General features: G+C 43.6%; 1 protein-coding gene across 1 annotated transcript in view; it reads left to right on the top strand.

Moving 5' to 3' along the window:
* The window catches only part of nup214 (nucleoporin 214), a 72,585-nt gene extending 60,679 nt beyond the window's left edge, over positions 1-11,906 (top strand). The window contains 4 exon segments of the mRNA XM_042302307.1: positions 758-912; positions 1,950-1,983; positions 7,695-10,331; positions 11,586-11,906. Coding sequence (XP_042158241.1) covers positions 758-912; positions 1,950-1,983; positions 7,695-7,737 — 232 coding nt within the window. The 3' untranslated portion in view covers positions 7,738-10,331; positions 11,586-11,906.
* Positions 11,907-12,877: the final 971 nt, after the last annotated feature.

The following is a 12,877-nucleotide window of genomic DNA, read 5'->3' as shown; positions in this document are numbered from 1 at the left end:
GAAGCCTCCATGTCAAAATATAATAATTTAAGATATGCCATTTATCAGACGCTTTTATCCGAAACGACTTAGTCATGCGTGCATACATTCTACATATGGGTGGTCCCGGGAATCAAACCAGCTATCCTGCCATTGCAAGAGCCATGCTCTACCAACTGAGCTACAGAAGACATCTAGCTTTCATTTAGACTGTTCTACTACACATTTAAACTGAATAAAACATTAAAACACACTCCTCTCCCTGACAGTGACCCAGCCTCCACATACAGATCCCAGATCAGTAAGGGAAGTGCCGTGGGAGCGTCAGCGACGTATTCCATTGTAATTCAAATAAACTATTATTGCAATATGCTTTGATGTAATGGGCTCTGATATTTTTCCAGGCAAGGCTGTTTCTCTGCATATTTTAGGAACCTGTCCTCTGGGTTAGAATGGTAATGTGAGCAGAGTAGAGGGACTGGGGCAGTGTGCTACAGTGACTATACTAGACAGTCTGTAACCTGGAGGAGAGTGGAGCGCAGGTCATAGTAATTCGACCTCCCTCTGTATGGCGTCAGGGGGTTCAGGACTGATGTAGTATTTAGGGTGGATGGAAACTGACCAGCATATTTCCCAGTTTGTGTGTCAATAATGTAATAAATCAATTGTACCAATGGTTTTTCTAAGCAACACATCTTCCTGAATTTTGATTGGGTTATTGTTAGATCTATTAAATCTGAATCTATTTTTAGTCGTTTGTTTCTCTCTCCCCTCACAGCTTTGCCTCCACTCAACAAAGCACACCGTCGTTTGGTGCACTGGCCAACCAGAGTGCCCCGTCCTTTGGTAACCTGGCCCAGCAGCAGCAGGGGTCAGGGTTCGGAGCTCCTCAGCTCAGCGGCTTCTCTGCGTTCGGACAGCAGGGAGGAGGAGGTGTGTACTACACTCTCACCCATTCAGCACTTTCAGATCAGTGCAGAGGATGCCACTCTAGAGGATGCACTCCAAGTCTTCATTGACATGGTCCCTTCCCTCCCTCTTCTAGTGACTAAAACTGTACAAAGCATATGAAATGATTCCAACACCCGGCTTAGTCTTATCTGCCCCTACGGTCTCCTCCCCACTCTCCCAGCCATGCTAACAAGGAACAAACAAAAGAGCTCAAGTCTTCGTTTGAAGTCCTGCCAATGAGTCTCTTCCCATATTCCCCTGAAGCAGAGCCACTGGTTAGCTCAACTCATTAGTGGTTGGATAAATAGCAGTCAGTTAGCCTAGTGGCTAATGCTATCCCCCAGCACTCTGTCTGCTGTGCAGTACAACAGGGCCACAAGATGCAGTGCTAGGCTAATGCTAGGATAGCCGTGGGGGTGGTGGAATCCCACCAGCGGCTTCCTTATTAACCCAAATACCTGCTTTGGCTGCATGCCGCCAGCTACTTTCTGTCAGAATAATGTTTGTATATGGCCCAGTTTTCTCAAAACGGGAAGAGGAGGGTGGGAAGACCTCTTTTACCATCTTAGCCTCTTACCCTCTCTCCCTCTTCACTCTCGTTTTCTCTTTTTCTTCTTCTCTCACTATTTCTCTCTCATTCCTCTACTCCCTCACATGCTTGCCCTCTCTCCCTCTTGCTTTGTGTCTAGCTCTCAATATGTCACTCTCTCACACACACTTACACACACACACACACACACACACACTTTTTACTTTTCAATCGTCCAGCCTCCCTCTTATTTTTCCATCTGTCTCCCTCCACTCCTGCTCTGGAGCCCTGGATGGTGCTCTTTGCGTATGTCCGATCGTTAGGTTTATGCTGTCTTATGTGCTTGACTGGCTCTGTACCAGAGGTAATACGGTGGAAATAGTAGTAGTTTTCTCTCTGATTCAGTCTACATTATACAGAGGTGTTTTAATTTTTTCCACTGATACGTCTTTATCTACATGGTTAATTGTGTTTGTTGGTTTTCTTGCAGGCTTTGGGTCTGCTGGTGGATTTGGGTCCAATCAGTAAGTATCACTCATCGTTGGGCTCTTCTGTGTGGGGGTACGTGTTTCGGTGTTGTGTTCACATTTGTTGTGTTCACATAAGAGTGTGTCTATCTTTGTGCTTGAGTGTATACATTTGTCTAAGTGTTTGAACCTTCCCTACATACACACTCGCATGTGTGTGTCTGTCAGTAGTGTGTGGAGGAAAAGTGTGTGACCACAGCACACTTCTGAGAATCTGAAGGGCAGCATGAAGTCACAGCTGGCTTTCCTACTATATCATCCCTCCTTCCCCACCATCCCCCCTCCACTCTTTTCTCCCCCTCTAGTCTTCCTCACTCCTTTCTCTTCTCCCTCCTGTACCTTTTTCAACCCTCGCCCTTCTCCTCCCTTAAACCACTGATCTCTGTACCCTTACCCCAGACACTCGCCCCCACTATCCCCTAATTGCTCTCCTTTTCCCCCTACCTCATCTACCACTACCTACACTCTACCTCCTCCCTCTCTCCCACTCCCCTATTTTTCTCTGCCCTCCTTTTCCTCCTCTTCCTCCCCTTCCTCCTCTCCCTGTGCTGCTGTGTCACATAGCCGCTTCCCCCAAGGTGCATTTTAGTGGAATGCGATCTGAAGTGCTCAGGAGAGTGGCGACGCAGCCCGGGCTTTGTTAGATAAGCTCCTCTCTCTCCCTCTGTTCTGCTTCACCCTCTCCCCCTCCTGCTCTTCTTCCTGTTCTCGTCATCTTCTATTCCTTTCTCTCCCCTCCTTATTCCTCCCCATTTTGCTTCCTCCATCTCCCCCATCTTCCTCTTCCTTCTCCACTCTCCTCACTCACTCTCCTCTGTCCCTTTCTTCCTCATCCTCTTCCTCTCATCATACCCATTTATTATTATTGATGAAAGCAAAATGCTGTGCCAACATGCTCTGAGAAGGGATATCTGTGTATGTTTTATACTGAACAAAAAAATAAACGCAACATGCAACACTTTCAATGATTTCAGTGCATATAAGGGAATCAGTCAAATTAAATTCATTTAGCCCTAATCTATGGATTTCACATGACTGGGCAGGGGCGCAGCCAATCAGAATTTGTTTTTCTCTCACAAAAGAGCTTTATTACAGACAGAAATACTCCTCAGTTTCATCAGCTGTCCGGGTGGCTGGTCTCAGATGATCCCGCAGTTGAAGAAGCCGGATGTGGAGGTTCTGGGCTGGTGTGGTTATACGTGGTTTGCGGTTGTGAGACCAGTTGGACGTACTGCCTAATTCTCTAAAATGACGGAGGCGGCTTATGGTAGAGAAATTAACATTTAATTATCTGGCAACAGCTCTGGTGGATATTCCTGTAGTCTCCATGCTAATTGCACTCTCCCTTGAGACTATTTTATTTATTTTTATTTCACCTTTATTTAACCAGGTAGGCAAGTTGAGAACAAGTTCTCATTTACAATTGCGACCTGGCCAAGATGAAGCAAAGCAGTTCGACACATACAACAACAGAGTTACACATGGAGTAAAACAAACATACAGTCAATAATACAGTAGAAACAAGTCTATATACGATGTGAGGAAATGAGGTGACGTAAGGGAGGTAAAGGCAAAAAAAGGCCATGGTGGCAAAGTAAATACAATATAGCAAGTAAAACACTGGAATGGTAGATTTGCAGTGGAAGAATGTGCAAAGTAGACATAAAAAATAATGGGGTGCAAAGGAGCTAAATAAATAACATATATACAGTAGGGAAAGAGGTAGTTGTTTGGGCTAAATTATAGATGGGCTATGTACATCTATGGTGACAACTGCACATTTTAGGTACACTTGTGTAAGGATCATGCTGTTTAATCAGCTTCTTGATATGCCACACCTGTCAGGGTTATCTTGGAGAAAGAGAAATGCTCACTATAAGGGATGTAAACAAATTTGTGCACAAAATATGCTTTTTGTGCATATGGAAAATGTCTGGGATCTTTTAGTTCAGCTCATGGGACCAACACTTTGTATGTTGCGTTTATATTTCGTTCAGTATAGTTTAATTTGTTCAAAATAGAATGTATGTTTAAAGAAACTAGGTTTATATTAATACACTTCAACACAAGTAAACATGACCTTTCGAGTCACTTGACTTTGGTGCATATTATTTAGTAAGTTGTTCTTAAATATCATTCTGAATACATTTTTATGAGCGGCAAAGCATTTTCATGTAGACAGAACGTATAGTACATGACAACTACAGCGGAAATGTACTTCTTAATTTTAGTGCATTTCATTCTCTCCTCCGTTTCCATAGAAACAGATACCACTCTTCATGTATCTGCTTAACAGTGTTGACTTTATCTGGACAGATCTCATGTCTGAAGTCCATCTCATCATTCCTGCTTTCCTCTCTTCCCTCTCTTTCCCTTTTCTTCTCGTCCCATTCCTATTTTTCTTCTCTCTACTTCCCTCAGCTCTACACTCCCTCTCTACTCAGCTCTACACTCCCTCTCTACTCAGCTCTACACTCCCTCTCTACTCAGCTCTACACTCCCTCTCTACTCAGCTCTACACTCCCTCTCTACTCAGCTCTACACTCCCTCTCTACTCAGCTCTACACCCCTCTCTACTCAGCTCTACACCCCTCTCTACTCAGCTCTACACTCCCTCTCTACTCAGCTCTACACTCCCTCTCTACTCAGCTCTACACTCCCTCTACTCAGCTCTACACTCCCTCTCTACTCAGCTCTACACCCCTCTCTACTCAGCTCTACACTCCCTCTCTACTCAGCTCTACACCCCTCTCTACTCAGCTCTACACTCCCTCTCTACTCAGCTCTACACCCCTCTCTACTCAGTTCTACACCCCTCTCTACTCAGCTCTACACCCCTCTCTATTCAGCTCTACACCCCTCTCTACTCAGCTCTACACCCCTCTCTACTCAGCTCTACACCCCTCTCTACTCAGCTCTACACCCCTCTCTACTCAGCTCTACACCCCTCTCTACTCAGCTCTACACCCCTCTCTACTCAGCTCTACACCCCTCTCTACTCAGCTCTACACCCCTCTCTATTCAGCTCTACACTCCCTCTCTACTCAGCTCTACACCCCTCTCTACTCAGCTCTACACCCCTCTCTACTCAGCTCTACACCCCTCTCTACTCAGCTCTACACTCCCTCTACTCAGCTCTACACTCCCTCTCTACTCAGCTCTACACCCCTCTCTACTCAGCTCTACACTCCCTCTCTACTCAGCTCTACACCCCTCTCTACTCAGCTCTACACCCCTCTCTATTCAGCTCTACACAACTCTCTACTCAGCTCTACACCCCTCTCTATTCAGCTCTACACCCCTCTCTACTCAGCTCTACACCCCTCTCTATTCAGCTCTACACCCCTCTATTCAGCTCTACACCCCTCTCTACTCAGCTCTACACCCCTCTCTATTCAGCTCTACACCCCTCTCTAAACCCCCTCTATTCTTTTCTGTTCCACCCCTATATTTACACCTACATCTTCCCTCTACTGTAGTATGTGTGGATATGTGTTCCGTCCAGGACTCCCTCCTTATATTTTGTGTGTATACAGCAAGGTTATTATAGTAAATGAAAACTGAAACAAAAATAAAAACAAACATTGGAAAAACAATTTAGTGATGAACTATCCTGAGACTCAGTTAAATGCTGCCAGTAGATGGCATTGTTTCAAATAGGCCTAGCTTGTGTATCAGTAGCTAACGGAAGAAATCCGAGGGCGAGTGCGGAGCGTGAGCGTGAACATAAACGATAGGCTTGTACATTGGCGGCAACAAAAGGTAAAGCCCTGTATAGGATTGTTTGGAGTATATTGCTGGAAAGGACAAAAGCAACTGGATTGTTGTCAGAAGATGGCAGCCTGTGTGGAACAGAGATCAAAGGGAAAAACCCAACGAACCTCAAAGTTCATCTGAACAGCACCAACAGAATTTCAGGCTAAAGACAAGGTTAAAAAGCCAACAGCTGTTAGTAGCTGCAAGTCAGGATAACCAACTTGAGCAGTTTGTGTGAAAAGAGCAGAAACATGGCAACCTGATTCAAATGAATAAATAAAAAGAGAAGAAGCACTGGTTAATTTATTAATCCAGTCTGGCAAGTCCACGAGACTGTGCAATGAGCCACCTTTCAGAAAATTCAACCAAACACTTGATCCCAAATGTAAAACTCAAGGCGCTGCTAGAGTAATCAGGTTGATTGCTTTGCAAATGGATACAGCAACCCAGAAAGTTAAGAATATTCTGAAAGAGGCATGAAAAATAACCCTGTGTTTACGAATGAAGCAAGAAAGGACTGACTGTTTTGTTTATGGGTGGCGCACAATTGGCCCAGTATCGTCCGGGTTAGGGGAGGGTTTGGCCGGTAGGGATGTTCTTGTCCAGTCGCGCACTAGCGACTCTTGTGGGGGGCCGGGCGCAAAGCACGCTGACATGGTCACCAGGTGTACAGTGTTTCCTCTGACACATTGGTGCGGCTGGCTTCCGGGTTAAGCGGTCATTGTGTCAAGAAGCAGTGCGGCTTGGCTAGGTTGTATTTCGGAGGACGAATCTGAGTCAGACATCGACGATTATCCTTTTAAATCCAAGTTACATTAAGATAGGTTTGGTTAGGTTTATATCAATGACCAGACCATCACCCCCAGTGGCAAACAGTGACATGCCAAAAAAGCTGACTATTGGCCTACAACACATAAATGGCTCCTAGCCTGCCGCACATAGGCTAGTTTCTGTCCCTAAAACTAAAATAATATAAAAACAAAATAGAAATAATTGTATTAAACTCTAATTAAATAAAAACTAGTAAATCAAGTCTATCTACCTGAAACTAACTGAATTTCATATACACATCTAAAAACTATAAGAACAAAAAATATATCGGGTGGGTCTAATGCTGGTTGTGCATTCCAGTCGGTGTCTATTCTACAAGTTACCACCGGCTAAATCTATGACGTTAAATTGCCTATTTACTCTGTTCCATCTCACTGCGCAATCTACTGTCTCATCAGCCCAGCCAGACAATTTATAAACTTGATCTCCACTATAAAAAGCATCTAGACATTATCTCATTTCTTTTAGACTAACATTTCGGTTTCAACAGCGGAGATTTAAATAACCCTTGTGTCTCCGCCATTTGCAACATTGTTTTCCATATTCAAATTCGATCTCCAGCTTTCCCATAGTAATGAACGTGTAGGGGTCGGGACAAGACAGGCAGGCAGCGTTTCTCAGTCACTCGAAATCATGAATCAGCTGGCATCATTTATTTTTGCAGTCTTTACAGCTTCAATGTTTGAAGTGATTGTGTTAGCTGTGTTGTTGGCTAGCTCCTCTGAACAATTTGTGTCGGGACTAATGTTTTTAATGAAAATATGTCAATCATTATTTGAATATGTTGGTAACCGTTGTATAAAAGTGATAATGCCCTCGAAGCCGGTGTTTAGAGCCTAACAACACCCATGCTAATATATCCTCCAAACACCGGCTTTGAGGGCATTATCACTTAAATAGAAAATCTCAACTACAATAACCTTGGTATACAATACTTACTTACATCCCTCACAGTACTGTCAGAAACCACTAGTACTCCTCATATTGATCAGTCGGGGCCAGGCAGGGGCTAAAGGGAAAGTCCAAACCATCACAAAGGTAGCTAGCTTCCCAACCAGCCTCCCATTTTCATCAACCTCTTTTTATATATATGTTGGTTTGTCTTCATTTTTATCCTCCAGATCTTCTCAAATGTTTGGAGCCAGTTCGGGTTGGAGAAGCTAGTTTTTGTAGACCCCACCCCCCATTGGCAAGTGCAGCCATGCTGTGTGTGGCCAGTCAACACTGCTCTCTGCAATCAAGCTCTCTGAGTAGACGTCTGTTAAAGGGGGAAGGGTGGGTGGGGTGGTTGAGATGACAGTCCAAAACTAGTTGTATAGTATGGAACTGACCTTACAGACCATCGCAATAAGCTTACGTGAAGTACATCAGTGGCCAACTACAATGTGGAATGTGTAGTTGGATTAATTAATTGGCATTTTGTTTATCAATTTTTAAAAATCAGTACAGTAATTATTTATTAAGTTTAACATCCACTAGGAAACATCTCTAAGGGCACCTAATGTAGCAAAATAAAATAAAAAGTTTTGGTCATAATTCAATAATGTATCATGAACTTTCTTGGAATAACACCTGTATTCATATGACAGAATACTGTTTGTATATATCTGTTATCCACTGTGGACTGTAACTCTAGTGTAGATTTATGTTCATCCATCTGGACTTTGCTTTGCTCTATAAAATAGTAATGAAGCCTTGTTGTTTGCACTTTGAATCAGGGAAAAGTTCTAAGCTTTCATTTGAAGTTTTAAGATATCATATTTTCCAAGCTTTAGCAATTATGGTAAGAAACATGTCCTCTGTTTCTCAAAACTCGTGTATTTTCTTAGCAAAGAAAGTTTTTATGTTTTATACTGTAATCAGTAACTGACTCTAGGCAAGACTTGGACAGGTCGTTGATAAAAGTATCCTCTCTTGATTGCATACAATGAACTGAAATATTAGGAAAAAATGTATGCTGCTTTTTAAAATCCATACTGCTGGAACCCCCTATTCCTATAAATGTGTATATTTTATACATGGAAAATGGGAAATAAACTTGGCAATTCTAAAATCTGTATCTAATGTAGTCCCTTTCTTTTTTTTGGCATCCTACTGATGATGAGCACTAATTGATCGCCTGTGTTGTTTTAATGATGACAGCCTCTGGCTATTTTCCTCTTGCCTTTGTGTCTGGCTGTGTGCTTATTAAACAGAGATTTCATTTACGATTAGCCTACTGTTTAAAAGGCCCAACAATTAGACCTCTGGACTAAATGTTGATGTATTTAATGAGTCAACCTTTGATTAAGAGTATTTGAGTCATTAGTCCAGAGAAAAGAGGTGCTGAGGGGTTTTGTCTATGGCATTAGCAGGCCGGTTAATGTAATAAATGTAATCATTTTAACGCAGCATGGAGAAAGGTAAGGAAGCTCTGGGCTATGTTTAGACAGTGATGGGGGCTTTGCTAGCTGCTAATTAGCATACCATCTTTGACGTGGAGCAGCCTTCGTATGGTTTTGTAGCCCTCTCCTTCAAGGAATTCACTGGCCCTTATTAATTAATAGACATTTGGATGTAAGCCTAAGACATTGCAGGAATGAGGGTATATTGAATAGAGGGGTGCTGGTCTTGTGTAGTGGCATCTTTTCTTTGGCATGTGGCTGTCATCAGATTGCCATCAATGGTCACCGCCATGGAGAATGTCACTGTCGCCCTGTCCCCTCTGGTGTGCCTGGCGATGGATGGAAATGTTGCAGGCCCGCTGGCCCTGCCAATCAGACACTGAAGTGGTTGGGGAATGTTGGGTTCACAACATGTGACCAAGAGTCCTCGCTTCCCACTGTAACAGTGGAATTCTCCTCCCAGGCCCGCTATGATATGATTGGTCACACACACTGTTTTCAGGGCAGCTAATATTAGAGATGGTATTAGTGGTGGGCAAGACTAGAGAGAGGGAGTTACATTTGTATTGGGCTTCTGGATGTTTTTCTACCGCTTGTCCTTCATACTGATGTATGTTTTCCCGGTTCAGGGAGGCACAGTGCGTGTGTGAAATGTGAATCATAGGTATACATATGTGGAATAGCTGATACGTTTTGATGACTCACTTGGCAATGCATTATAGATTTTGCGACGCAGCCTGTCATGGAGCTAAAACTCTGCACTGTTGTGATTTGTAGCTAAAGAGGTTAAGCTGAAGAGGTTTTCAGCACAGTACCCTCTCTCCTTCCCGCAATTGACTCATTTGAACACGTCAAGGACCGTCTACTTGGTGTTGTAGCTGTGCAGCACTGATTCATACTCCCGTGTCATGTTGTGCTCAACAATGACAACTCCGAGTGCAGCACTGTCTTCTCTCTCTTTTCTCGCCGTCAGTGCATGGCTCTGGCAGAGGGAGCAGGCCAGTCACACAGACACTCGTGGGGATGGCAGCTGTTTGAGGAATCCAGATAAAAAGAACCATTCTGTTTCTCTCTACCTCTCTTTTTACGGAGGGATGATTGGCATTGTTCTCGCTGCTTTGTCAGTCCGGCCTTCACAACTCACTGGCTCGTCTACAAGCCGTCTGAGACTGTAATGCAGTCAACCTGCTGAAGTGATGTGTGGGGGGTCAACCTATGTTAATTTACCCAAAGACATTCTATGTAGTATTTAGAGCTATAAGCCCTGAAAGGACTTACTTGCTTTACAACCCGTTCATCCCTGGAGAATTGGAATTGATTGTCTTCACACAAAAAAACTATTTTTGAGGGGGGTGACAGAGGCACGGGTGCCAGGTGAGGGTAGAGTGGTGGAGTGATGGGTAAAAACGACCCACCACACAAATTAGACCGGGAGAGCAGACATTTTAGAGGCTGGTTTGGAGAGTGTAATCACCATAGTCTCACTGTGGCTGGCAGCTTATTTATTGTGCAATGAGATGCAAGCAAACAGGAGCACATCAGAGGCTTCATATGTAAGATTATTGAGAGGTTTGCAAATTTGCACTATAAACTTCTGTCATTGTTTTCCTATTGCCTAATATACAGTGGCATTAGAGGTGTAGTTAGATGATGAGTGTGTTTACCATACAGTAGAGTAATTCTGACCATGGAGGCTGTTTGACCTGGTTGACCTCCAATCTCCAAGCTGCCCAGTGCTATCTATCCCAACAACATCATGTCAAGTGCATGTAGCCACTGTTCCTGGTCAAAGTTCCCTTCACGTGGTCAGAGGTTTTGAAGTACTGCTCTGTGTGTGTATGCATCTGTGTGCGTATATTGTTTAGTGTGTGTGATAGATACTTGTCTGTATGGCCTTGTCTGATTGGACGGTAAGTGCAGGCATCAGTCTCTGTGCCCTCTAGGGCTTTTACAGTAATTACATGCGAACATTTCATATTTGATCGGCGTCTGTGTGAGTGTGCGCCAGTGAAATCAGCCAATGCTGTCCGACACGAACATCACAGCAGCCAGCCAGTTATCTGACAGATACATAATCCACTGACTGAGGACAGAGAAATAATTTTCCGTATCTCAATCTGTACTGTTTGTGTTTCTCTATGGATGTATCGATTTTACCTCCGTCGAGAGAGGAGTGTGGCGGACATCGTAAATGAATATGAATCAACATTAGTGTCCACTGAAGGCTGCAGTAATCTTGTTTAAGAGGCTCTCAGCCTTAGCTCTATTAGCGGAGACTAGTTATTTATGCACAGAGTGGAAACTCTCGCTACTATGAAAACATCTTCATCTCTTTTTTCTCCCCTCTGATAATACAGTACTGTGTGTGTGTGTGTGTGTGTGTATGTTTTATATATGCCCTGGTTGTAGACGGCTTACTGTGAATTCAGCCTCTGATTGAATCCCATGTGATTATAAAGTATTAGCTTAGTGATGAGTGAATTTCCTCTTATTTCAGCCAATGATTTAACTCCCCCTTTTCGGTTGGTGTTAGTTAATGGTGTCCCCCACGTTCATTGTTTGGACATTAACCTATCAAGTAGGAAATTGTGTTTAAACATGAATACCCTAAAAAGTTGTTTCTTTCAGATGATCCAGTGGGGTCCCCTAATCCAGGAGGAAACAAAATGGTGTGTTTTCAAGTTGAGAACAAACCTGCTACAGTTGATAATGGATGCCAGTGCAGCCATGCCGTGTCTAACACCGATGTTTCTGTGCTTTCACAGACCAAGATGGCCTGGACAACAATAAAGAATATACCCTTTTTGTCATTTTTTTGGAGAGGGTTTTCTGTTTTTGATTTTTTGCCTACAAAAATGTTTGATATGAAAGTTTTGTCCACAGTGTCTGTTTTAAACATGTATTGTTTGTTTACTCACAGTAAAAGAGCTTAATAAAACTCTAATTTGATCTTTGTAGCCATCATGTTTTACTGTACCTTCATCGTATTGCACATTATTGACCTTTCCATGACACCAGAGTAAAAAAAAGGCTTTTGAAGTATGTCATTTCCACTTACACTTTTATTTCTATCTATCCCTATAAAAATAACCATTAATTGGGGCCTCCCGGGTGGCGCAGTGGTCTGGAGCACTGCAGCGCTAGCTGTGCCATCAGAGACTCTGGGTTCGTGCCCAGACGCACAATTGGCCTAGTGTCGTCCGGGTTAGTGAGGGTTTGGCCGGTAGGGATATCCTTGTCTCATCGTGCACCATCGACTCCTGTTGGGGGCCGGGTGCAGTGCACGTTAACCAAGGTCGCCGGGAGCACGGTGTTTTCTCCGACACATTGGTGCAGCTGGCTGCGCGCTGTGTTAAGAAACAGTGCTGGCCTGGACAACAGGGGAAGTACCCCAAAAATGGCAGTAAACGGGTTGGGGCTAACTGTTGTATGACACATATGTGAGAGTGCCTCAAAAATGGGTCTTTCGACCTTCATACGGGAGTTGTAGCGATGAGACAAAAATATATATATTTTCCTGCTATGTCAAACTGGCTCAAATTAAGATCCTACTTCTGTACATAGGGGTTTTTCTAACCTTTTTGGTGACATGAAGATTTCAGGATGACTACAGAGGTCAAATCATGACTTATTGCTCTCTAACTGCGGTTGTTTACCACGATTAAAGTGCTATGGATGTTATTATTTTTCTTTTTTGGATATGGAAATTACACAGGACTAATACCCTCCCAGTTTCCCCACATCATTAGTAATGCCCTTTTGGCAAATTCCAAGCAGGCTGTTGTGCCTTTCACAGAGGAGTAGCTTCTATCTGGCCACTCTACCATAAAGACCTGATTGGTGGAGTGCTGCAGAGTAATCTCCACAGAGGAACTCTGGAGCTCTGTCAGAGTGACCATCAGGTTCTTGGTCACCTCCCT

Source organism: Oncorhynchus tshawytscha, linkage group LG20 (genome assembly GCF_018296145.1).
Source record: "Oncorhynchus tshawytscha isolate Ot180627B linkage group LG20, Otsh_v2.0, whole genome shotgun sequence".
Classification (NCBI taxonomy): domain Eukaryota; kingdom Metazoa; phylum Chordata; class Actinopteri; order Salmoniformes; family Salmonidae; genus Oncorhynchus; species Oncorhynchus tshawytscha.
The sequence above is the reverse complement of the archived record's forward strand: the minus strand, read 5'-3'. Positions and strand labels throughout refer to the sequence as shown.